General features: G+C 37.4%; 1 protein-coding gene, 1 long non-coding RNA gene and 1 pseudogene across 3 annotated transcripts in view; 2 read left to right on the forward strand and 1 right to left on the reverse strand.

Moving 5' to 3' along the window:
* The window catches only part of LOC144663078 (uncharacterized), a 55,814-nt pseudogene extending 33,393 nt beyond the window's left edge, over positions 1–22,421 (forward strand). The window contains exons 5-9 of the transcript XR_013572576.1: positions 5,986–6,147; positions 17,041–17,142; positions 17,613–17,710; positions 19,205–19,330; positions 19,724–22,421. The product of XR_013572576.1 is annotated as an uncharacterized LOC144663078 (transcript). The remainder of the gene's footprint in view (positions 1–5,985; positions 6,148–17,040; positions 17,143–17,612; positions 17,711–19,204; positions 19,331–19,723) is intronic.
* Positions 1–24,011, forward strand: part of LOC144663489 (uncharacterized) — a 62,210-nt gene extending 38,199 nt beyond the window's left edge. The window contains exon 2 of the long non-coding RNA XR_013572622.1: positions 23,285–24,011. This is a non-coding gene — a long non-coding RNA (uncharacterized LOC144663489). The remainder of the gene's footprint in view (positions 1–23,284) is intronic.
* A 1,490-nt stretch (positions 24,012–25,501) lies between these two features.
* Positions 25,502–27,992, reverse strand: part of LOC144663447 (uncharacterized) — a 9,798-nt gene continuing 7,307 nt past the window's right edge. Inside the window, exons 7-8 of the mRNA XM_078524402.1 lie at positions 27,982–27,992; positions 25,502–25,690 (exon numbers count right to left, since the gene is read on the reverse strand). The exon at positions 27,982–27,992 is cut by the window's right edge and continues 166 nt beyond it. Coding sequence (XP_078380528.1) covers positions 27,983–27,992 — 10 coding nt within the window. The 3' untranslated portion in view covers positions 25,502–25,690; position 27,982. The remainder of the gene's footprint in view (positions 25,691–27,981) is intronic.

Here is a 27,992-nt window from a genome sequence, read left to right on the forward strand (position 1 = left end):
CAAGCTTGTCAATTTGCTTTACTGGCGTTGGAAAATCTATTCCATCGTAGTTTATGCCGTCGTCAACTGGGTATTTGCTTGTTCTTTGGGGATCTTTGCCGTTTTCAGGTGGAAATAAAGCAGATCTCAAAGCCCACTTAAGGCATTCGTTGTCCCTGTTTTGTACATTAATGATTGCTTTCTTTTTTGCCAATTTTGAAGGCAATCGCAAGTAAGTTCCACCTCGCAATGGCTGGTAACGCGCAACGTTGATGTACGCCTCAGTTATTCTTTCAATAACCCAGCCTGAGCCTCTTTCTGACCAAGACTCGATTTCTCCCTTTACTTTTTCAATAAAATTGTCAAAAATTGGTTTTATTTCGTCTTTTTTGTATCCTGTGAAAACGTGGGGTTCTCTTTCTTTGAAATAGTGTTCCATGTGTTGGGTAACACCGTCTCTTTGTATCGAAAATTTAACTTCCAGACCAAAGCTCGCTTTTAAGCTTTTTAAGTCATCAATTTCGCTTACTAAAAGATCATGAAACTTTTTTTTGTTTTTTCTTGCAAAAGTGTAAAGATCTTTGTTATTTCTGTCAGATTCCGGTATGGTCATTTTCCACACACGTAGCCATTCATTAAAATCTGTTTGGGTCAGTAAAAAAGTTAAATTTCTTTGTGGGTTTCTTTGAAATTCACGGATGTTTTCCTCCATCATAGCTTGCAAAACTTCTGACGAATATCTTGCGGCAGCCATCTGTTGTATATACCAAAGAAAAATATTTGTTCAATTGGGAAATAAATCTAGCGCACAGGTGGCGCACTATGTTGCTGCTGGCCGTTAGAGGTGCCGCCGAAAGCCTTTTTTGTAACTCGTGGCGCAAGAGGGATAAAAAAGCGGCTTGCGATCCGCACACACACATGTACGTTAGGAGTTATGGACGCAAACCCGCAAACCGTGTGACAAGGAGCGAGGCGAGCCTGGGCGAGCCGAGTGAGTTGTCACGCGCACACACACATGTACGTTAGGAGTTATGGGCGCAAACCCGCAAACCGTGTGACAAGGAGCGAGGCGAGCCTGGGCGAGCCGAGTGAGTTGTCACGGTTTGCGGGTTTGCGCCATAACTCCTAACGTACATGTGTGTCAGATTGATAATTTCAAATGATGAATTAGATCATCCAATCTCAACAAAAATGTTAAAAGTTTCTGATTTCAAGTTAAATCAACTTTCAGATGTAATCAATACGCTTGAGTACAAAACAATAGATTTAGAAAAATGTAAAATTATTGTTCAATCTGTTAAAATACCGGCTGGAAAAGGTCGGTTATATTTATCAAAACAAACAGTGAATAGAAAGCAATGTATTATCACAATAAAAAATAATGACACAATATGTTTAGCAAGGGCCATTGTAACAGCTTATGCTAATTTACACCCTGAGAATTACACCACAACTCAGTTGAAAGATGGTTTCAATAAAAGCCGAAAACTACAAGAAATTCAAGCCAAAGAACTTCATAATAATGCTAATGTTGAAATTAATGATTATGGAAATTCTTTAGAAGATGTAAACAGCTTTGCATCGTATTTAGATATTGAGATTAACATTATCGATTCTGAGCAGTTTAATGAAATCATATATACAGCTAATAATGGTAAAACAGACAAAATTTATTTATACAAAACACGGAATCATTTCGATGTCATAAAATCAATGACAGCGTTTTTAGATGCAGTATATTACTGCCATTCTTGTAAAAAAACTTATACGAAACGTGATAAACATAAATGTCCCCAAAAATGCCTATGTTGTTTTAAATATTTTCCAGATGGTAATAAATGTGATGGTAAAGACGTAACCTGCAATCACTGCAATCGTGTTTTCCATGGTAATAGTTGTTTTAAAAACCATACTAGTAACCGATCGAAAAAAGATGATGATTCAGTATGTAAATCCGTTGCAAAGTGTTTAAAATGCAATCAAATCATACTAAAACCATATATTAAAATACATAAATGTGGTTTCAAAAGATGTAAAAATTGTAATAAATATTGTGAAAACAAGCATGAATGTTTCATGAAAAAAATAAAATGTAAGGGAGGAAATTGTATCAAAGATAACAAAATCCCTTGCGGATTAAATAAAAGCATTCCTAAAAAAGATTATTGTTACCCATGCAAAACGTATAATGAAAATTATTTATTCTTTGATTTCGAATGTGAACAAAACACTGGACTACATGAAGTTAATTTAGCTATATGTCATGATTTCATTGGTAATGAAACAATCTTCAATGATATTAATAGTTTTTGTAATGGAATTCTCAATGAAAAATATAAAGGATATACACTTCTGGCTCACAATTCCAAAGGGTATGATTCCCATTTTATTCTTAAATGGTGTATTGATAATGGGTTCAAACCTTATTGTATTTACAATGGTGCAAAAATTATGATGATGGAAATTCCACAATTAAGAATCAAAATAATTGACAGCTTAAATTTTATTCAGCAACCCTTATCATCGTTTCCTAAAACTTTTGGTTTAAGCCAGCTTAAAAAAGGTTACTTTCCACATTATTTTAACAAACTGTGTAATCAAAACTATATTGGTAATATGCCTGCAAAAAAACATTATGGGTTTAATCAAATGAAAACACAAGATAGAGATAAATTTTTACAATGGTATAATGAGCGTGTTAATGAAAATTATGTTTTCGATTTCAAAAAAGAAATAATTGAATACTGTAGGTCAGATGTTGATATATTAAGAAGATGTATGTTAAAATTCAGGCAAGATTTCATGAATCAAGAAAATATCGATCCACTAAAATACATTACAATAGCCGGTGTTTGTATGGCTATTTATAGAGGGAATTATATGCCTAAAAATACCATAGCTGTGGTTGATAATGTTGTTCAAACAGAAAACCATAGTGCAGTTAGTATTGCATGGCTTGATTACATAAGTAATAAAAATAAAATTAAAATTCAACATGCCTTGGAAGGTGGTGAAAAAGTTATCAAATGCAACAATAACAAATTAAAAGTAGATGGTTTTTGTGCATCTACAAATACTATTTATGAATTTCAAGGCTGTTTCTGGCATGGCTGTCAAGATTGTTACAAGCCTGATGTAATCAATAATAAGAATCAATGTGATATGGGTACTTTGTATAATAAAACACAAGTTAAAAATAACAAAATAACAGATGCTGGTTACAATCTTATTGAGATGTGGGAATGTAAATTAAAAAAGGATAAAAGTTTTCAGAAATATTATAAAAATGATTGGAATAGAGAAGTGATTGGACCACTAAACCCGAGAGATGCTTTCTATGGCGGTCGGACCAATGCTACCAAATTATTGTACAAATTCAAAGAAGGCGAATGTGGTAAATACGTTGACTTTTGCTCCTTATATCCTACGGTTCAGTTCTACAAAAAATATCCCATTGGTCATCCTAAAAAGATAATATCACCAGAAAAATACGATACAAAATGGTATGGATTCATAAAATGTAAAATTTTAGCTCCAAGAGAATTATACCATGCTGTTCTACCTCAGAGAATCAAATGTGAGAAGGCTGAAAAGCTAATGTTCCCTCTGTGTATATCATGTGCTAAATCAAAACAACAAGAAAGATGCCAACATAGTGAAAATGAACGATCATTTATTGGTACATGGACAACCGATGAACTCAATAAAGCCATTGAAAAAGGTTATAATATCATAAAAATATATGAGGTATGGCATTTTGAAAATTCATCCGATGATCTATTCAAAAGTTATATAAAAAAATTCATGAAGCTCAAACTTGAATCAACAAAATATAATTTTAAAAATGACAAAGAAGAAATGATATTCAGAAATAAAGTCAAAACGAATTTAGACATTGAATTAGGTGAATTACATGAAAATTCAGGTTTACGAGCTATTGCAAAAATGTGCTTAAACTCACTTTGGGGTAAATTTGGACAACGAAATAACATGAATCAATGTAAATACGTAACTGATATAAATGAATTTTATCAAGTAGTTCTCGACGATACTATAGGTAATTTAAACATGAATTTCATAACTGATGAGATGGTACAGATGAGTTACACTTATAAGGATCAGTTTGTTGATAATTCCTATAATACAAATATCTATGTAGCCTGTTTCACGACTAGCAGTGCACGGTTAATGTTGTATGAAAAACTAGACTATTTAGATAAACAGGTATTATATTTTGATACAGATAGTATTGTGTATATTGAATCCCAGAATGGTAAGGTAATAGAAACAGGCGACATGCTAGGCGATTTAACAGATGAGTTAGACGGCGAATCTATAAATAATACATTCGTTTCAGGAGGACCAAAGAATTATAGTTTCATATATGGTAATAATAAGCAGAAATGCGTTATTAAAGGTTTCAGCCTTAACCACGAAAATTCCCAAATACTAAATCACACAAATATGATTAAAATTGTAAAAAACGAGATCAAAGAACTCACATTAGTAAATGAAAATAAAATAACCAGACAGAATAAACAAATTGTAAACAAATATGAAGAAAAGGTATACACCTTTAGATATGACAAGCGCGCAATAAAATACATATCGGAAAGATGTATAGAAACATATCCTTATGGATATTAAAGACAAACTCATATGTTTATCCTTGGTTATGATCCTAGGTTTTGATCTAAGGTTTGTTTAAACGCACTAAAATAAAAATTTTGAAAAAAGTATAAGAATTTTTTTGATAACCAAATCTAAAACCAACTTTGAAACCAATTTGAAAAAATAATACATTTAAGAAACAATTTTGACTAAAAAATGAAAGTTATGATTGGTTGACATACTAAACATAGGGCAGATGTTCAAGGTGTTTAAATATTAATAATGAGACAACTCAGCGGGGTATATACCTGATTTTCCATATTTTAAAAATAGTATAAGAAGTTTTTTTTTTATTTTGAACCAAGGGTTGAGTTAGGGTTGGTTTTCAGGCTTGGTTTTTCTAGGGTTTGAATTTCAGTTTTGATTCTAATATTTGATTCCAATATTTGAATCCATTTTTATCCCCATATTTTGGGCCCACCACTAGAAGTAGTGATGTACTACATCTCTAAGGCAAATTTGCCTCAGAGTGTAGTACATTACTACTGGGGACATTTTAAACTGGGGACTTCTGGGGACTTTAAAACTTTTTAACTTTTTTTAGCATTTTAGCGGTATCTTTTTTAAGTAGTAAGTTCTTATAGATAGATATATATTTTATACATACTCTCTTTTATTTTTAATTTATTTTATTTTACACAGGGCCCCCGTTGATACCAGTCCTGCGACTAAAGGGGTCACCAAGTAAAAATATCGATTATCAATTAATTCGAATTTTTCTGATTGGCTGTTTGGAACAAAGAATTCCTAAACGGAAGTCGAAAACGTAACGACTCTCTCATACATTCTTTTGAAACGTCATGACTGCATACATGAAGACCGGAAGTCCTAGAATCTGGGACTCGAAATCCTGTGTCCCCAGAGCCCTTCGTTTTCTCGTGCCAAGGCTCAGCCGGCTAAGAGAAACGAAAGAGCTATGGGGACGAGAATGCCATGCAGTCCCAACGATCAGAAAAATCTAACGGTTATTGTTTATAAGAGCCCGGGATTAAAGTAAGATGCAAACTCTTGTGCGCTTAAAATCTTATTTCTGTAACCACTTTGCAGCTCGGAGTGTGCCTACTGAAAATGTGCGTTTCCTATTTGTTAGTTACATAAAATTGTAGTGTCCCTCATAACTGGGGACAATACAACAAAATGACAAAAGTCTACAATCTAAAACTTCTTAAATTCCTCAAATATGTACGAATAAAGAAAATGTAATGATTTAAAATGCATGTAAATAAGAGTAGATAGCATGGACTGACTAAAAAGCCATTTTACGCTAGGTGCTGATCGTGTTAAATCGTTTTTCAAATTACGATAATTACCATATAAGCATTTCTTCTTTTTTAGCAATAGCGCAAGTGTACCTTGAAGATGGTAACACCAAATACAAGAAAAAAGAAGCTTACAATGCCATATACTTCTACACGGAAGGAATTCAAGTGAACTGCAAGGATGACAACCTGAATGCCAAACTGTACAGCAACAGGGCAACAGCTCATTTCCGTTTAGGTAAAAAAAAATTTTTTTGTAATTTCTTAATTCATTAGTCTCTATTTTAGGTTGTACATTCAGCCTTTGTTTTAACATCTTCCAAGGATAATCAAGCTGGGAGTTGTGAAACTGAGTTTTAATTTTCGTGATGGATACTAACATCTTCCAAGGATAATCAAGCTGGGAGTTGTGAAACTGAGTTTTAATTTTCGTGATGGATACTAACTATGGATGGATTTAGGACTCAAACTACTCTTGTAATTTTACTAGCCGGCCGTTTCTGTAAGACCTAAAGCTGCAGGACGCTTGAAAGTTTCTTTACCGATAAAACTCGCTCGAAGGCCTTCAATTGGACTCTGGCCGGAATCGCGTTCTGAAGAAACAAAATATGCTGAATTGTCAAAATCCTCGCAAACAGTAAACAAAGGACATAAGTAAGTTCTTCTTTGATTTGTATGCCGAAAAACATGGCCGACTGCAAAGCAAGGACGCGCAAGAACTGTCAGATTTGATAGGTTTGTAAAGCATCAGTAGTTTGAGTGCGGATACAAGTTATCTGACAAAAAATTGTCGCGACAAAATTTGTCCTTTAGTTTTGTCACGGACAATTCCAATTTTGTCTGCTAGTGGGAAAAATGACTTGAAAACCACATGGTGATATCTGATACGCATCTCATTCGGCCGACTTACCGTCGCGTTGTTGATTTAAGTCGCTTTGATTTTAATTGTGTTATGGTTACGACCTTTTACATGTAAAGATTTACTAACAGTACTTCAGAAAATACAAACGAGTATTTTTATTATTAGTTATAGTGATGGAAAGCATAAAAGGCATTGTGAGTGTGAATTTTGTGGAAGGAATTCAGTAGTTTTGCAAGCGGTTTTGCGCTACTAGTATCTCACGACACCATGATTCGCAGATAATTTTATTATCCCTAAGTACCGCTTTTCAGCACGAAGATAATACCACTGGTGGTTAAATTAATGTCAGTGACAGTTGTACAGAATGAAAACCCACCTTTCACCAGAGTGTTTTGAGCTATTTGTTATATTTTGTACAAAAATGACGCGCGGAGGCGAAGACATTTTTTTCACTGTCTTCGAGTTTTGTTTGGGATCAATTTATCAAGATTGATAAGCATTTTAAATCATAAGTTGGTCTTTCACCGTGTCTAGTTGTAACAAAAGTTTACTCCAGAAAGAAATCATTTGTCTGAATTTACTGCGCATACGTTTATATTTTCCACTCGCACAGTTGTGTTAAATGCCGTCAAAGAAACTGGAATTTGGGGGTGGGTGCGCGCTAAAGCCTTCGGGAGTCAAAGGGTTAATGCATCGCAAATCGCTTTCAATATTATTATTTCCCCTACTCATACTTCATGCAAAATAGTCGGTATCTCGAAGAGATCTTTGATTTTCTCTCTATCGTAAGAGTCAAGTTGTATTATCATTCAATGCATTTTTTACTCCCTTTTCATTGGCCGAGACCACACCACGTGATCTGCAAATAACTGCCTACAAATAATGATTTGCTCATGCGCATTTGTGTCTGACAGCGATTTTGCTGCAAATAATATTCTGCTCAGGCGTAGTTGTCTCCACTTCCGAGAAAAAAAGGCAAGTCGTTTTCCAAAGGTAGAAGAGCGGTTTAATTTGCCTACCACGGCCTAAAAAACAGCGAAAATACAAAGAAGGCAGTGGAAATTCCACATATATATTTCGGCAATAACTTTAAGAAAGATGAAAGAAAGAGAATTGTATGAAGACCAGCTCGTATCATCGAAAGCGAAGTTACGTTTTCGTCCGCATTAAGTGTTATTGTCAGAGAAAACCAGGCAATGCCAAAAGATGGGGGTCAGCCGATTTCCTTAATATTTTCAGCATTTGAAACCTATCAGATAACATTAAGATTGATCGCATTTAAATGCTTTTCTCCCTTTTCAATCCTGAGATTGACCACCCCCTAGTTTTTGGTACAGAAACTGCCAAAATTCCACATAAAAAAGGCCAACTTCTTGGTACTGGAAACACATCTTCCTTTTGCATTGAGTGCACAAAATTTTTTCTCATGGTAAATTAACTAGTTGTTGATGTTTTGCATGCTTAGAAACTAATTTTCAGCTGAACTGTAATTTTTACCATATTTTTTAAACTAGGTAGGTAGCTTGTGCCTTGCCACAGAGTGAATTTCGGGGGTTTTCAAATTTATTTTTTTCAAAAGTGCGGTGGTTTGTTTTTTGTTAAAAGCCATTTTATAACAGTCCATACCCTTCTTAATCAAAAACAATAATTTATTGATTGGTACAAGAAACTCCTTTTCCGCGAATTTAGTTCAAAAATGCCTCTGATCGCTCTTATGGCTATTTTCCCGCCAAAATTAAATCACACTAAAATATCACAAAACATCGAAAAAATTACATTTCAAAATGAAAAAAATGTATTTTAATTTATTTGAAAGAGTACAAACTTCAGCAAATGTGTTAGAAATTGATTTCCAAATAATTGTGTTAATTGAAGTTAATAGATACCGTAGGCCGTGCATAAATTCATTGTGTATTTCCCGCGAAAATTTAGTCATATTATGTAAGTATTGCTTTGATTTTCATACTATATCCAGATCAGTTTGGTTTGTCTGAAAAGCTAGAATATAAAACTAATATATAAGGCGGTCTTAGTAGTAATGATCCAAGGTATTAAAATAAGAAACCACACGACGTTATTTCTCCTGGTCGACACGGAACTTTTGTCAGTTTCAGTTTATGTTATCACGTTTCATTCGGGACTAACACTCTCATAAATATCATTCTGAATCGTTCGTTTGCTTCACAAGAATCACCTTGTAGTCTTCTCGGATATAGAACAACAATTATTCCGTTAGATGCTTGTAAACAAAACGTTACAGTTCACTTACTATTTCTTGCTTGGTGTGAGTGGCAAGCGAGGATGGCGATCTCGAAGTTCAGCAATCACTGAGATGGAGCTCACTTTATGCAGATCAAGGCACTTTGACTTATCCGCAAATAGAGTAGCAGGTATGACTATCTGTCCAAAACACTATAAGAGAAGTAACAGCCGACTGCATGCGACTGGCAACCTTGAAGAATTACCTGGTGTTATCATTACACAAGGATGAATGCTTAATGACCCACGCCGTGTTCGTTTGACCTCTGTAATGTAAGTATTACTGTCACGCTGGTTGTAATTGGAGCTCCACTCTTTTCAAGTTCGTCTCGAATTGTTCTCATCCAAAAAGAGACGCAAACATGCACACAAGATCCAAGTAAACATAGGTAGAAGTTTAGCTGAGCAATTTTTATTCTGGTATCTTTAGTAATAAGAAGCGATTTTTTTTCCTTTTACAATCACATTATCTGGCAATAGCACAACTGTCATCGTGACAATATTCTTGATGAATTGTGTGCAATTTATTTAATGTTCTCTCATTTGACCAACAAACGCACAAAAAAATCTCTGTTTTGGATCTATGTTGTCGAGGACTGTATTCTCGTTTTTATCACTTGGTTTCAATACACTTGTAAAGATCTGATCTTTACAACAAAAACAAAACACTGTCCCAACACCCATCTGAATTTGCACAGAAGCACAAAGTTCAGCAAATATTAGCCATGAAGTTCAAAAATCTGAGCTTTCATTTCCTATAATAAAATAACAATCATAGATCTTGGGGCACCAGTGGGGATAACGATAATGAGGACGTCGACGATATTGATGATGACTGCATTTTGACTGCAATGACTGTAATCAGGACATGCATGAAGAAAACAAATCCCAGTTCCTCCAGACAACCGTTGGTAACAACCGGGTTCCCCATTTTCCCATTAATTTCTCCAGTAAAGTCTCTCCTTTTTTATATTTTATCTTTCAGTCAGTTGTTTTTGTGAATTGTTGCACGAGCATTACAGGCTATTCAGCGCAGAGGACTGTAACATGGCAAGAGGCATTCAGCAGGCTGCATACTGCATCTTAATTCTAGCTAAACTGTGCATTTTTTTGTAGAAACGCAGTCGTGTTATATTGGAAATCCGCGAGAAGGATTGGTTCTCCCATTGTGTTCTATTCGCTGATAGAACATGATTGTGCCTTGGCTTAAAAGTACTTAAAATTGTAGGTTTTGGATAGCGATAGTCCACTGTTTGTTTTTAAATAAATAAAATTAATAAAATAAAATGTCTTTATTGCGCTTATTAAAATACATAACAAACGTTACATGTAAAAATCACTTAAATTATATTGAATTATTAAATAGCCAGATTATACTTAAACCTAAATCTATTAAAAAACTATTTTTAAAACGTTCTGTATTAATCCTTGGTAGTTGACTCGCTTGTGATCTTAGCCTCTTGGATGACTCTTTGACTTCCGGCAAAAGGCATACAATGGATGGTCAACATTGCTCTTGATCTTGGTGAACAATCTGCGGTCACGCTTTTCTAAAAGATCGTAAATATTAACTAACTTAGAAGTGTAACGTCGCTTGTAGCACCTTTTTAGAAGCATTGTATAGTGTTTAAATCAGCCTGGCTGGTTCCGTAGACTGGAAGTGCGTACGTAATCTTTGTCAGAACAATAGCCTTAAAGAGATGATCTATCTCTACCTGCGTGTATCCATCTTTTCTTAGTGATCTTAAAATGTACAGACACTTGTTAGCTTCTCCAAGTATTCTCTTAACATGAGATGAAAACTTACAGTCGTTTTGTAGTGTGACACCTAATAAAGTAAGACCGTCATTCTGTTCTATGCCACACAGAGCCGGGGAAAATTAGTTGTTACACCTTTTTTTAGCCATACAGAGTTCTTCGCATTTGCTTGTGTTACAGCACATTCCATTAACCTCCGTCCATTCAAAAAATACATTAAGTGCCTTTTGTGATTCATCTACACTGTTCTTACGCACAGTCACAAGGATAGAAGTGTCGTCTGCATTCTTAGTAAGATCACTATCGGGACAGTGCTGAGTGACGTCAAGATCGTTTAAGAACAGGTTAAACAAGTACGGGCCACTGACGCTTCCTTGAGTAGTACCGCGGTTGACATCCTTCCAATCGGAAACAGTGTTGTGACAGACCACTCTTTGTTTCCTATTCGACAAGAAGCTGACGTACCAGTTGACAATGAATGGGCATAGAGGACTCTGTGTTAGTTTCTCAATATTGTGTTAGTTTCTCAATATTGGATAGCGATAGTCGACTCGGCCGAGCCTCGTTGATTAATCTAACTCATAGAAAACTCGGGCTTTTAGTCTGATTGTTAAATATAAAACGGTAATACACAGTTTTGTAATGGCCACACCCAGCTCCTGGGAATCGAAGCAATTGATATACTAAAAAAAAACATATTTTTTAAACCCATGGGATAACTCTTTAAATATTCAACATTTGAACAAAAGGATCACTTGCTTACCCTTTTCGTTATGCTGGTTGGATGTTCGATATTTTGTTGTACAGAAAAAATGAATATATTTGTTAGACATACATTACAGTGTCACTGGTGTATACTCAAGTGTAAGCATTTCTTGATATTTTAAACTATTTAAAGACTGTGAGCGTTGCTGCCTTTACATGAGCTATCTATCGCCCCACGCGATTACTTATTTTGGTAGTTAAAAAGCCGGGCAACAAGCGGGCTAGGTATATTTCATTCGCACTATTTTTTCTTAGGGTTTCTATAGTACAAATGTTTTTAAAGTACAAATGAAATCTGCTTCAAGGTTATAGGCAAACCACGGCCACACAGAAATTTACCTTGTCTAATGCTTATTATTATTATTAAGGTACACAACACGAAACACAGTGGTTGTTCCCACTATCACGATCTTTCTCGGGTTTGACTAGGCGTTTGTGATACAAAAAGTAGAATTTTATATCTTAATTTAATTCACAGTATTTTTTAACTAGAAAGGAAACCACAGCTACTTAAATAAGTTTTCCCATAGTGGCAAATCATGAGCAAAAAAGAGCGCATCTTAAGCATACTATAATGGGTTAGCTAAACCCTCGCTTGGGTACTAATTCCGACCAAAAGTTTTGATAAAAAAACATAACACCGACAAATATTAAATTTTGTTTGTCTCTTTTATATATATTGGTAAAAAACTATGCCCATATTAATTGATGACCAATGTGCTTCCATGCAAATTCACACACGAGTTGGGAATTATTTCAGTTTTTTCCAATGAACAAAGCGAAAATGCAGTCCTCGACAAATTAATATCAAAACAGAGATGTTTTGTGTTTTTGGCCACGGCCGCACTTGGCGAGTTAACCGGATTACTTCCAATTAATCAATGAAAGTTAACTGGGTTATCAAAACTGTCTGATACGGCAGCGTATTTGAAGAGTTAACCGACCCTTGACTAAGTTAGTGGTTCCCATGGAAATTGATCAAAGAACAATGGATTTTTTAACCCGGTTAGGTTAATTCTAAACTACCTTTCTGGGTAGTTTTAGCCAGGTAAGCCGTTTCTTATCACATTCAACTTTTGTTTTACCTGTCAATCACTGCCGTGTGAGATGAGGGAAACAATTGTTTGGCTCAGTCAGGGCTGTCTTGGCATCTTCAGCAAGCTTCGCCATAACAGGCAAGTTTGCACTGTTCAATCACGCCTGTATTTGAAATGCCTCATTCCTCTCACTCCTCAGAGTGCGGCGAAAGTTTAACCTGTTCAACACTTACTTCTAAAAGTCAGAAGAGAACACCCTGGACAATTATAGGGGAAGAAAATGAAATAAATCTCAAAACCAGAAGAGAAATCGGGCATACGATAACTAACATGATCAAGAAAGCCAGCCATTTCACCTGTTTACAAGTAGCTTAATCGCGACGACACTTCAGTCTTGTCTGATCTTAATGCGGCCTCTAAAAAATTTTGACCGAGTTAGTTATCGTAACCATACTTTAACCGAGTTTAGTTTGAAATTTTTAACCGGGTTTCTAAAAGATTAACACAGTCAACTCTCTAAGTGCGGCCGCAGCCTTTATTGGTCACAAAACTACTTACATCGGGTGCGTCACGATGACACTAGCGTTATTTCAAAATTGCATAAGGAAAAAATACGCTTCCTATAACTTTAGATTATAGGTTAAAAATTACTCAGCTGAACTTTATTGTACTATATCCGAGAAGACTACAAGGTGATTCTTGTGAAGCAAACTAACACTTCATAATGGTCTTTAGAAGAGTGTTAGTCCCGAATGAACCGTGGTAACATAAACTGAAACTGACAAAAGTTCCGTGTCGACCAGGAGAAATAACGTCGTGTGGTTTCTTTTTTTAATACCTTGGATCATTACTACTAAGACCGCCTTATATATTAGTTTTATATTCTAGCTTTTCAGACAAACCAAACTGATCTGGATATAGTATGAAAATCAAAGCAATACTTACATAATATGACTAAATTTTCGCGGGAAATACACAATGAATTTATGCACGGCCTACGGTATCTATTAACTTCAATTAACACAATTATATGGAAATCAATTTCTAACACATTTGCTGAAGTTTGTACTCTTTCAAATAAATTAAAATACATTTTTTTCATTTTGAAATGTAATTTTTTCGATGTTTTGTGATATTTTAGTGTGATTTAATTTTGGCGGGAAAATAGCCATAAGAGCGATCAGAGGCATTTTTGAACTAAATTCGCGGAAAAGGAGTTTCTTGTGCCAATCAATAAATTATTGTTTTTGATTAAGAAGGGTATGGACTGTTATAAAATGGCTTTTAACAAAAAATAAACCACCGCACTTTTGAAAAAAATAAATTTGAAAACCCCCGAAATTCTCTCAGTGGCAAGGCACAAAGCTACCTACCTAGTTTAAAAAATATGGTAAAAATTACAGTTCAGCTGAAAAATTAGTTTCTAATCATGCAAAACATCGACAACTAGTTAATTTACCATGAGAAAAAATTTTGTGCACTTAATGCAAAAGGAAGATGTGTTTCCAGTACCAAGAAGTTGGCCTTTTTTATGTGGAATTTTGGCAGTTTCTGTGCCAAAAACTAGGGGGGGTGGTCAATCTCAGGATTGAAAAGGGAGAAAAGCATTTAAATGCTACCAATCTAAATCTCATCTGATAGGTTTTAAATGCTGAAAATATTAGGGAAATCGGTTGACCCCCATCTTTTGGCATTGCCTGGTTTTCTCTGACAATGACACTTAATTTAACAAAACGTTCCGAAAGGTACTTGTGCAAACAAATTCAGTAATAGTGATAGAATGATAATGAACTCGGTTTTCGCAAAATTCGTGCTTTGTCAGTGTCTCGCATATCAATTATTTGCCTCAGCCTAATTGATCTGCTCGCCACTGACAAATCACGATATTCTGCTCAACCTCGTCCACTAATTGTTAATTATAATGCTGTTGCTTAGTATAGGAATTATAATGCTGTTGCTTAGTATAGGATTGAGTAACCCCCCATTCAACAAGAGGCTATAACACTCTCCGCAGCCCAAACCCTATGTTTTCGAAGCAGCTTTTAACAAGGACAGGGTGAGGGGGTAGATGGGTGGAAAGAAGGAAAAGGAAAATTATTCGACAAAATGTCGTGATGATGACGTAATTATGATATCAGCAGCATCAGTAAGTTGATGTAATCTCATTCGAGATCACCCCTTATCATTTTAAAACTTTTCGACATTTTTGTCAACTTAACCAGTATTGACCTTCGCTTAAGTGTTATTGTCAGAGAAAACCGGGCAGGAGCAAAACATCGAGGTCGGTCATTTACCTTCATCTTTTCACAGTATAAAAGCTATCTGAAAAGATTAGCAACGGTGGCATTTGCAGCAGTAGACGTTCTTTTTTCTTCGAGATATGACTATACCTTAATTTTGGGCCCTCCAGCGGCCTGAAAAAACCGAAATTTCGGGCAACTTTGGGTGAGCCTACAGCACACTTCGTATGACTCCTCAAACTTCTTATATTTTTTCTATGACACTTATTCCCTCATAAATGGACTGAGCTATGTTAAACTTTCTGAGCTTAAATACTATGTTTTTTTACGCAGCTTTTATACTGTGAAAAGATGAAGGTAAATGACCGACCTCGATGTTTTGCTCCTGCCCGGTTTTCTCTGACAATAACACTTTAGCTGACCATTCAAAGTGTAAAGGTCACCGCACACGTATGGACAAGACGCAGGGACATGTCGCAGCAACATGTAGCAGCGACAAAATCATGTGTTGTTCACACTGAGGGGACATGAAGCAGGGATGTAGCGGGGACATGGAGCAGCAACAAAATCAAAATGAGTACACACAAGTAACTGTAGCGGGGACATACCCCAGGGACATGGCGCAGCGACACGTCCCCTCGTGTGTGCTGATTATTTTTGACAATTGCAACACGAATTCCTGCAACATTTTGTCCCTGCGAACACAGCTTCAAAGTTCGTGTTGCGCGTGCCAAAAAATAATCATCACACACGAGGGGACGTGTCGCTGCAACGTGGAACATGTCCCCGCTACAATTTTTTGCGTCTGTACACATTGTGAAAAGAAGAAAAGATCAAGCAAGAGGAATCCAATGGTCACTGTCGAAACACCTTGAAGACATCGATTTTGCAGATGATGTGGCATTATTGTCCCAACGGCACAACAACATGACACAAAAGCTCGAAAGCATGAGGGAAACAGCTGCAATGACTGGCTTAAAGATTAACGTCCAAAAGACGAAGAGCTTGAGAGTAAACCAGAGAAACAATACCAACTTTGACATCGGAGGAGACGAAATCCAAGACATCGAAAAGTTCACCTATCTTGGCAGCATTGTCTCTAGTGAGGGTGGAACAGACCAGGACATCGTAGCAAGGATCGGGAAGGCCACAACTGCATTTCATATCCTAAGACCAATATGGAGATCACGTGCAATCTTCGTGAAGACCAAACTTCGAATCTTCAATACCAATGTGAAGAGTGTTCTTCTGTATGCCTGTGAAACCTGGCGTGTCACCAAAGCCTCCAACAACAGGATACAGACCTTCGTCAACCGTTGTCTCCGGCATATCCTCCGAGTTCGATGGCAAGACAAAGTCAGAAATGAAGATCTATGGAAGAGAGCAGAACAACACCCTCTCCACCTGCAAGTCAGGAAAAGGAAATGGCGCTGGCTAGGCCATACGCTGAGAAAGCCATCTGCCAATGTCAGCAGGCATGCCCTTTGATGGACACCTCAGGGTAAAAGGAACCGAGGAAGGCCTAAAACAACATGGAGAAGATCAACTGAGGCTGAAGTACAACAAACTGGGATGAGTTGGAACCAACTGGAAAAAGTGGCCAAGGACAGGGGAAGATGGCGATCTCTGGTGGACGACCTATGTTCCACAGGAACTTAAGGGTTTAAGTCAAGTCATACATTGTGATTTTGTTGCTGCTACATGTCCCCGTTCCACGTCCCCTCAGTGTGAACAGCACATGATTTTGTCGCTGCGACTTGTCCCCACGTGTGCGGAGGCCTTAAGAACTGTACGAGGGAGAGTCGTCAACTTCCAATTGCTCTTCGACAACAGCTCCCCCCTTCTCCTTACTCTGTAGTACTCTTTAGACGTATTTGGGCGGGGGAATTAAGAGTGACAAAGACGAGAATGAAGTACCGCAACTATATAACTCAAACAGTAAAGGAGAAAATGCTGACAAGGCTCGATAACTCTAGAAGAAGATCTCGGTTTCCTCGCTCGACTACGCGCTCAACTGAGTGCTTTGTCACATGACAATGTTAATGAGTGCCATAAATCCACTACAACTAAAAAGGGTAGTCAGAAAGGTGTATAAAAGGTGCTCTTTGGATACCTTGACGACCGCATTAATTTTAATTACTTTTTGCTTTTTGGGGGCCGCTTCTTCTGTACTTGAAAATAATAAAAAGTTATTTCAATTATCTCTCCAGAGAATTACCGAGAAGCCCTAAATGATGCAACAGCTGCCGTCAAGTTGGAACCAACATTGATTAAAGCCATTGAAAAAGATAAGATCCTTGGCAGCCATCTTTGTTGACAGGAGTCAACCAGAAAAGTTTATATCTTCTCTGATTCACTTACAGAGTCCATCGATTCGTGAGAGAAAGACGAAAACCATCGTATCAGTCTGTCGTATCAAACAGAGATCGAACAAAGATCAACAAAGATCACCTTCTAGACTTTGAGCAGTTCAGTTTTTACTGACAGCAATTTGACCGTTCTCACAGTCCAAAACTGTCTGAAAATTCCCTTGGAAGCCACTATTTTTAAATGGCGTCACACAGAACACAGAAACTAAAGGAATTAAAACAAGGCGTTATTCACGAAAACCGAATTCTGACCTAAACACAATCAGCTATGTCATGTAAACCGAATCAAAATGCCGTCTTGAGGCTTTATGTAAAGGTTATATGTTATGCGCATTATGCTTGGTTTTCAAGTGACAGATCAAGTCAGGTTTTGAATGTTTTTGCTTTCGCAACATAGCAATGAATCTACTACTTATGGCCTAATGTTAAATATTTCATTGTAGGAGCAAGTGCTTGTGTTCAGCTACAGTGTTGTGAAGACGCCATAACCTGGTGTGATAAGGGATTAGCAGTATCCTTGACAACGTGCTTTAATGTTCTTTGCCATACGTAAAAAGGAACAATTCTAGTAAAAAGTAGAAAATGGTAAATCTGCAAAAAGCTGTACTCTCTCCCTCTCTTCTCTCTCTTATATGCCGCTTACAAATTCTAGAATATCATTGATAACCCTTGGGGTTATCCAACTTTGTTATGTGGTGAGTGTGGGAGGGGGTGGGGTGGGGTGATTGCAATGAACGAAAAACCTAGCAGGCACACGCGTTCATATAGCCATTGAAGAACGCAACGGCAAGAATTTTGATCATTTCGCTTTCAGTTATGCTCGGGCTTATGATTGCATCGCTAGCGAATATTTATTTTTATAAAAAAAACGTTGCTTACAGGACAAACGGAAACACTAACATCACCTTTCTTCTTTCTACGGAGCCATACCGAACCATTTCAATCAGCTATTCAGCGGTCTTCCTGTTACACTACCAGTTACATTACATTACCAGTTCTCTTCCAGAGAAAAAAAGCTATGGTGCAGCTACAATATAAAGTTATTAACCCATTTCATTGCTTTACATTTGTTTTCCCAGAATCTCATTCCGACCCCAAACCTTCTCGCCTGTTACGCTAGACAAGGCTAGGCTAGGGAGTATCATATGTTTTGACGGCTTGAAGCAATCACAAAACAGTAGGATGCCTCTCCATCCTATTACTGCATGCTAGTATCATTATACTTTCTTTTATTGCTTCACAGTCATTCTTTAGAAAGATTTGGATAGGGATGTAGGGCTTTTATTCTAAGGGGCTTCTAAAGTTATTTTTGTGACTACACTGGCAGGCCTATAAAGAGGTGGCTGATATGCCTTACTATACTATATATTTAAACTTAACTAACTCGTTGATCAATTTTGGAGACCACAATAAGATAAAATGGTTATTTCTCGAGTGTTTTCTGAAACAGAATTATAGAAAGAGCTTAATTACCAAACATTAAGGTCATTGCCCTGTATTGCATTGCGCATCCTTACTGCGCAGAATTTTATCCGTAATTAGCGCGCGCGCGCGCACACATCAACAAAATGGCGGCTTTTTTCTATGCGGCTTAGTCCGCAAGAGAAGTAAATTGTCACTTTCTCCTAAACGAGCCTGGTGATCTATCAATTTTTTCTCATATTTTGGGTGTAGCGATCAAATTCTTTCTGTAAAATGAAAACAGATCAATTCATGTGTTTGAAAAGTAAATTATCGCTAAAAAGTGAACTTTGCCAGGGATTATAAAGGAATTATATGGAATATACATGGTCTTCCTGCTCCTAAACGAATCTGGTGACCCCCCTTTTTTATTTCAAAATTTCAGTTTCCTTGACGTAATAAACCAGTAGGCGAAGTTTGGTTAAAAATCTATGTTCAGTTTTATTTCGGGGCAATGACCTTAAACGACTTATGATAAGTCTATTTTATACCGTTACACTGTGTTTATTCCAAATTATATCTTATGTGACTTGACCCTAAGCAGATTGACAAGAATAGTAAGACTTTACTATATTTATGGGCCAGGTGTGGTAGTGATCAAAACAAATCACAAGAAACAAAAGGACCGATAATAAAGAACAAGCTTGACACCCACAATGTTAAAGACGAGGTAAAGCAGTGCAACATTTTAAAAAACTTTTGCTCCCAAAGCCTCAAATGTACCATAAATTACAGCTCTGTAGGTGAAAACGGGATTGATGACCCGGGCCCCGGATTGTCAATTGTGCTAACTTTGCTAAACAAAAGTCAATTACTCCTTCGTTTCAATGGAATCACCACAACTAACTTCTTTTGAGAAAAATAGTACATTGATTTGGTAGGGCCCTCGAATTGTTTCCCAGCACAATACTTTTTGTTATTCTTGTGGACACGGAAGGAGACTTCGTCAATCAATTTTCACATCAATATACTGATTTAATGACCAAACATGCCTTGCGACACTAAGGATAATCGGAGTATTTATATACCACTTTCGGTAAATGTTCATGTTTCTGTTTGATAGGGAATTGCATCCTTTGTACTAAAATCTTCCAAAGACGTGAGAGATAACACTGAAGAAGGAACTTGGTATAGTGATGATGCGAACGCCCACGACAGTCTCGCAGATGTAAAATATATACAACAGTACCTCAAACTCGACTTTGACAATCTTAGCAACACTTATTACAGTCTGGGAGATTTCAAAAAAGCCATCGAGTACCATGAACGTCATCTAAAAATTGCCAAAGAAGTGGGAGACAGGGCTGGAGAAGGTAAATCGTATGGTAATCTTGGCAACGCTTATCGCAGTCTGGGAGATTTCAAAAAAGCCATCGAGTACCATGAACGTGATCTAAAAATTGCCAAAGAAGTGGGAGACAGGGCTGGAGAAGGTAAATCGTATTGTAATCTTGGCAACGCTTATTTCAGTCTGGGAGATTTCAAAAAAGCCATCGAGTACCATGAACGTCATCTAAAACTTGCCAAAGAAGTGGGAGACAGGGCTGGAGAAGGTAAATCGTATGGTAATCTTGGCAACGCTTATTACAGTCTGGGAGATTTCAAAAAAGCCATCGAGTACCATGAACGTCATCTAAAAATTGCCAAAGAAGTGGGAGACAGGGCTGGAGAAGGTAAATCGTATTGTAATCTTGGCAACGCTTATCGCAGTCTGGGAGATTTCAAAAAAGCCATCGAGTACCATGAACGTCATCTAAAAATTGCCAAAGAAGTGGGAGACAGGGCTGGAGAAGGTAAAACGTATGGTAATCTTGGCAACGCTTATGACAGTCTGGGAGATTTCAAAAAAGCCATCGAGTACCATGAACGCGATCTAAAAATTGCCAAAGAAGTGGGAGACAGGGCTGGAGAAGGTAAATCGTATTGTAATCTTGGCAACGCTTATGACAGTCTGGGAGATTACAAAAAAGCCATCGAGTACCATGAACGTCATCTAAAAATTGCCAAAGAAGTGGGAGACAGGGCTGGAGAAGGTAAATCGTATTGTAATCTTGGCAACGCTTATTACAGTCTGGGAGGTTTCAAAAAAGCCATCGAGTACCATGAACGTGATCTAAAAATTGCCAAAGAAGTGGGAGACAGGGCTGGAGAAGGTAAATCGTATTGTAATCTTGGCAACGCTTATTACAGTCTGGGAGATTTCAAAAAAGCCATCGAGTACCATGAACGTGATCTAAAAATTGCCAAAGAAGTGGGAGACAGGGCTGGAGCTGCTAGTTCGTTTCATAATCTTGGCCAGATCTTTGAACTAGAACGCTCACCACTCAAGGCCATTGATTGTTATTATTCAAGTGTAAGAATTTTCAACGATGTTAGGCACCGTCTACTGTCTAAAGATGAATGGAAAATTAGCTACCGCAATATGCATAATGTCACATACACTTGTTTATGGCAGCTACTTCTAAAACAAGGCAAAGTGGTCGAGGCTCTGTTTGCCGCTGAGCAAGGGCGTGCACAAGCTCTGCAAGATCTTATGAATTCGAAGTATGCAACTCAAACAATCCAGAAAACGGAAGAAATGAATTATGAGGCATTTAGTTGCCTCCCATCAAATACCGTCTTTATGGCAGCTGATAAAAGAGAAAACATTTTCTGGATTATCCAAAACGGAAAAAATGTTCAATTGAGAAGAAGAAAAATTGGCGATAATAGTTCGGAAGATGGGGCGACCACTGTTGCTGAGTCTTTAATTCACAATGCTCTTGCAAATATTGGTGTGAGAAGTGGCGTGAAATGCGAGGATCGTTCATTGGATAGGATGAGTGATGAAGATCTGTCAAATAAACGGTGTGATCAAACCATATCTCAACCGACGCACTTTGAGCCAAATCCTTTGAAAGCGTTATATGACGTCATCATTGCCCCTATCTCAGACCTGATTCATGGTAACGAACTTTTGCTTGTTCCCGAAGGATCATTGTGCTTGGCCCCGTATGCTGCATTCGTGGATTGTAATTTAAACTACTTGTGCGATGCTTTCAAAATCCGAGTGATTCCGTCCTTGAGTAGTTTGAAATTGATCGCAGATTCTTCACCTGATTACCACAGGAAGTCTGGGGCGCTGCTGGTAGGTGATCCGTGTTTAAAGGAAGTTCTTTATCAGGGGAGAAACCTGACACAGCTACCATGTGCAAAAGCGGAAGTGGAAATGATTGGGGAAATACTCCACACAACACCCCTGACTGGAATAGAGGCAACAAAAGATGACGTCTTAGGAAGACTCTCCTCAGTTGCTTTAGTACACATTGCAGCACACGGTCGTATGGAAACAGGAGAAATTGCCTTGGCGCCAAACACTTCACGAGCATCCCAGATTCCTGAAGAGGAAGACTTCCTTTTAACGATGAAGGATGTGTTGAACGTTCAACTGCGAGCAAGGCTGGTTGTGTTAAGTTGCTGTCATAGTGGGCGTGGCGAGATTAAGGCTGAGGGGGTGGTTGGTATTGCACGGGCTTTTTTGGGTGCCGGTGCTCGTTCTGTTCTTGTGTCCCTGTGGGCGATTGATGACGAGGCCACTCTGGAGTTCATGAAAAGTTTCTACTCATACCTAGCAGAAAAGAAAAAGTGCCAGTGAATCCCTGAATCTAGCCATGAAGTGTATGAGAGAATCTGACGAGTTTAGCGAAGTTAAGTACTGGGCACCATTTGTACTCATCGGTGATGACGTCACACTGGACTTGGATGAAAGCGATTAGACGTACTTAATTGTAAGTACATCCTTTTTTAAAAGTTGAGATGATATAATGGAAAAGAGATGATGTACTTGCACTTGTACAGCGTAGTTTGCAGTTTTCCACAATAGCAATATTTGAATATGCTATGGTTTTGTGGCCGCCGGGTTGGTGTTACTAGTAACTGCATTGAAGAATATCAAAGGTGACATTTTGGACCAATTAATTCTTCTGTGTACCCTATAAAAAGTCTCTTCTGACACTTTTTTGTCGTTAGTGCAAGCAAACGGTTTAATTTAAATTAATATGAGCAGTTAATTTTCGAATGAATTGTAGGGAATTTGTTAATGTTTTCTTCAGGGGCACGCTGAAAACTTAAAAAAAAACTTAAAATTGTTCTGATAAAAGTTTAATGTTGTTCTGATTGTTTTAATCACTTCTCCCTTTTGTCAGAGATATCGCGTCCTATGAGAAGTACTGTAAAGAAAGGTTTTGGAAATAGTTTTGACTGCAGTGTCAGGCTATGCATATTTATTGGCAAATATGTGCATGGAAGAATCATTGCAGTGTTTAAATTTTTGTGCAAGTTTTTCGGCTGATCTGTACATGTTTCTTGCATGTTTTTGTCCAAGCTGCACATTTAGTTAAACTTTAATTTTCACACCTTATTTTGGATCGAGTCTCTTTGAGTCCTTTTTAAAATGAACATTTTGTTTTTGCCTTTGATTCTAGGGTGCCGAATTTAGAAGCTGTATAGCGGGAAAACTGGAGCTCAGTCATGGATTGTGATCTAGATGTTGAATTGCAAACCTGATAGAAAAGTCCTATTGATTAATGATAAGACAACAGCCTGTACCTCCTCTAAAAACGGACTTAAATACTATAACTTACAGAGAAAATAACGAAAGTTGGTGGAGCTCCGTTTGTTGTCTTGGCTAATTTTTGTTTATGAATTTTAAACAAAGATGGATCTATGTATAATTTATACTTCGAAATACTTTTGGTTCGTTTGAGCGCAAATCCCTAACAGCTCGACAGTTTGTAACGTTCTTCTAATGTTGCATGGAATCATGTGTAACCGTGTAGAAGCTACTCTATATGATAATGTTACGTCAAAGCCAGGCGTTTTAATTTTATTCATAATGATTTCATTTGTTACACTTGGGACGTATTTAAGGGCAGTTTGGCAATGACTACCAAGTAGTTACAAATACGTTGTGAATTTTACTGCTCAATTATAATAGAAATAGCAATATTTTAGTAATTTTAAGCGATTAAAAAGCCAGGGCATTGTTTCAGGAATTGGATAACCCGTTGCACGAACCAGTTTTTTAAAGCCCTTTCTTTTCATTATGCCTGTTGTATTCAAAGCGTTTGGGATTTATTGACTACGCAAAAATTACACTATAATTAAATATAACCCTTGCGGGCTTTTACAATTAATCCCCGCTTATGATTAACTTAATTTATTAGCTATAGGTAAATAATTGGAATCACATGTTTCGCATATACAACATACAACCATGTATAGAAACAAGACTTTAAAATTGCTAAGTAGTCACTTTTATTGAGTAAATAGTAATAAATTAAATTAGTATTTGAGATAAGCGTATCGACATGTTCCATTTTAAAATATGGACAGTTTATAAAGGAAAGAATTATATCTTGCTTCTTGTTGAGTAAAATAATGCTATAATAAACTCAGTTATACATTTTGTTTAGATTGCTTGAATTTCTAGTAAACGAACCTATGCAAAAATCGTTGAAGAAATGTTGATGTTAGTTTGATGTCAAAGGTAATGGTAATAAAGATTTTTCGAGAACAGTATTCATGTTTCTTAAGTGTCTTTAATGGGACCCTGTTTGTATTCTTCTTCGGAAAGAAATTAGTTGGCATAAAATGATTTTTCTTTTGCGAGTGTAAGACTACGCAGATTTGTTACCAAGAAATTCTCGCTTTATTTATTTTCACTATCTGCCAAACACTTGTTTCTTCTCCGTCTTGTAACCTTGTGCATATTATCTGTAAGAACAGTCCAAACAATCTTTAAAAGAAAAAATCCCCTTGCCGTTATCATGAGGAAAGAGAGTTGCTTCAGAGTTTGAAGGTGGAGGGGGGATGGGAAGGGGGAGGAGGGGGGGGGGGGTGGGGGGTTTCTGAACCTCCCTTCATGTCCCTTTTACTCCCGGTTCCCGCCTATTTGTGCTATTTCTATTGCAAAATATTATAAACTTAATGACTGTTCCCGAGGGAAACAGTTAGTTTTGTTTCCTGAGAATCTTAATATTTCCCGAGGCGAAGCATAGGGACACGTTGACATTCCAGGGAAACAAAACTAACTCGTTTTTCGAGGGATCAGTCATAAGTGTTGTAGTACTACGAAGACTTGGAAAAATGGTGGTCGTCGGTCAACATTCGCGGGAAACATTGCACTATTTCCCTCTGACGTCAGAGTTTTCAATGTTGCGTGCTCAGAGACTTTTGGCGGGAAACAGATTTAATTGTTTGATTTCAAGTGACTCGAATTAGCCAATAAGAGCGTGCGCTGTTGGGGAAAAATTTCTAGTTATATAACAATTTCTAATGTTGCACAATTTTTCTCAATTTTTCCCGGTTCCGTCCACCTTGGGAAACCCGCTTGCCGCCCTCTCGTCTCCCGCCTCCCGCCGCCTATTCTACAAGATACTGTTTCGCGGGTTAAATTAAATCACTCTAGGTAGAATAGTCTTCGTTGCCAAAATTCATCAAATATACCATGTTTTGCTGACGAATAAGTAACGTTCTAACAACAACAGAAATATGCTGATAAAAATGAAATAATCCATATAAAACAGTCCATAGCAAAACTCTAAGCAAAAACATGGGCTCGAAACAGGGGAGGGGTTGGGGAAAAGGTAGGGACGAAGGGGAGTAAGTTATGTAGCCACGTGCCGCAGAATCGGGTATGGTTTTTGACGTTCTTAGGGTATGCTTTGGTATTGTGATCGACGTTTCATCCTAAGAGTAGGTTCCACTGTTAACATAGCCTGCGAACGCAGACGCATTTCCGGCTGTCGCAAAGAAAACACGGCAACCGCTGACAATAAGGTAGACACGTATGAGCCACCCAAACGCTTCAACCTTTTATTGTACTTTTTCATTAACTTACAATCTATTGTAAAGCTTAGATTAATGAGTCGTTCGTGTTTATGACTGTTATCCATGTTTTCACCTTCCTTAATTAGTATTTATGAACAATAACAATAATCAATGGAGTAATTTTCGGTCATCATCGTGGAGTGTTTTCATCCCTTGACACCTGGAAAAAAAGAAAAGAAAAGAAAAAAAGATTCGAGGTGTTCGTCAATGCAAGAACATTCTTTTACCAGTCTTGCCATCCTAAATGAACGAAAATTGGCAAAAAATTAAAAGAAAAAAGTACCCAAACGTACTACTTTAATTTCAGCTTTACGACTTGCTAGTTCTTCCTCAAAGCCTGGACTTTTTTAAACAGTGTTTCATGTATGTGAATATGCATCTAAACAGATAAGACGAATGTCACGCTCTAATTCTTTTTCTCGTCTACTATCATCAGGCCGACTGTTGGCGATCAATTGGTCGCTTGTCAGTCGACTGTTGGCCGAGAGTTTAACGGCCCACATTCACCCTAGATGCATTGCGCAAAAATTGTACCCGCTATTTTATGTAAGAGCGTGTTGAATTGCAGCCGTCCCCCTCCCCTCAAAAACTCTTATGGAGGGGAGTGGGACGGCTGTACACAGGCTAGTAAACACGTTTTTCGGTTTAATTGATTTTACTGTTTTACCATCGATTTTTACTACTAATTTTCCAGTTTGGAGTGTCTTGGGACAAAAGTTAGCTTTTCAAAACAAAAATAAACGGCCGACAAGCATATCGGTTGAAGGTGGGCCTTTAAGTTTAACAGGGCTGTTTTGTGCGGTTGCATTGGCTAATAATCTTTCAGGTGACGTTCTAGGTTCAGTTTAAGGGGTAAAACTTGAAGATCTCTGCATTCGATTGAATGTCGTAAAACCAAAGTAATACCTCTGGCCAATTGCAATGGAAACAAACAATCCAGTGAACCAATCAAAACTCGAAGCAAATACTTGCAGCCGACACTATGCGCTTGGTTTGACATTTGTTTGGTCGAGAAAGTAGTGGGAGTTTTTTTAAGCCCAAACAATCAAGCGCAAATTACTTTCGACAAGGAAGTAAAACCGCTAACGGGGCTTTGCTACGGATTTTAATTGATTTTTGAACAGCCAAAATATATATTTGTGTCGTAGCAAACCTTAAAATCATGGCCCAGTTTTATTAAGAACTGCCATATTAGAGTAATGAAACTGTTAACAAACGTCTTTGGCTGCGGATGGCTAGGATGGAAATGAAATGGATCATAGCTTGAAAAATTAAGGCTAAACTTTTCAAGTTGTTTCTGGGCATCTTTAAAAAATCGATACTTCCAGCCGTGTTTGATTTCTCTCCGAAAATTAAGGGACTGGTCAATAAGTATCAGGGGGGGTGGGCCGGAGCAATTGGAAAAGCGGTGGCTCGAAAATTTGTGACCCACCCCTTCCGTTTGGCTCAAAACTGACTAACCCACCCCTGACAGGGGGTTGAAAATTACATGACCCACCCCCTTTACTAAAAAAAATCAAGGGACCTATCATTTCTTTATCATCTGTTAGGGGTTGGTGATTTTTTATTTGACTTCAGCTTTTTAAGTGAAATTCCCTACATAGACATTTTCCCTGATGGACACTGCTGTTCCATGTACGTCTTTTTCCATTTCTTGACACACCAAAGAAGGATAAATTTATCACTTCTCATACTAGCCTTTTGTAAGTTTTCCACATATTTGTGTGTTTAGTCCATGGGGAAATTTAGACACAAACATATGCAAAAAACTGAATCCGTATATGATATTAATTCATAATCAATTATTGAAGAGTTCATATTTTTATACAGAAATTAATAACATAAAATACAACCACTGTCCATCATTCATATTTGCAAATTGTTTGAGAAAAGAGTTTACTGGTATTAAAAGGCCTAAAGCCCAGCGTGAATCTATGCAGGTTGAAGAGAGTCAGGTAAAACTGATGATATGATTACAAGCCATCTAGGGGGGTCAGGGGGCATGCTCCCCCGGGAAATTTTTATATTTGGGCCTTTTGAAATCGATAGAAATTCATTTAAAACTGCTTACAAGGAGAAATTAATCAATTTTATATACTGATGAATACAACTTTTCTTGGAACTATAACATTTAAAAGTTAGTGAATAAATAAGATGACCCACCCCCTACGTGTAGATCAAAATTACATAACCCACCCCTTTTCGAGGGCTCAAAAACTGATGACCCACCCCCTTTCTGCTCCGGCCCACCCCCCCCCCCCCCCTGTACTTATTGACCAGTCCCTAAGATTATATCCTCCTTTAGATGTTAAAAGATAATGTTTTTCATAGGTAAAGTTGCCTACCACTAATTTCAGAACAGTTTAGACCAAAAAATCTGCCAACTTCCCGTGATGTAGCTCCATCAAACAAAAATCAACAAGAACCTTACATTGAGTGATGTAGCCATACCTTACTCGCGC

Source organism: Oculina patagonica, chromosome 8 (assembly GCF_052425735.1).
Source record: "Oculina patagonica isolate OP01 chromosome 8, crgOcupat, whole genome shotgun sequence".
In the NCBI taxonomy this organism is placed as follows: Eukaryota; Metazoa; Cnidaria; class Anthozoa; order Scleractinia; family Oculinidae; genus Oculina; species Oculina patagonica.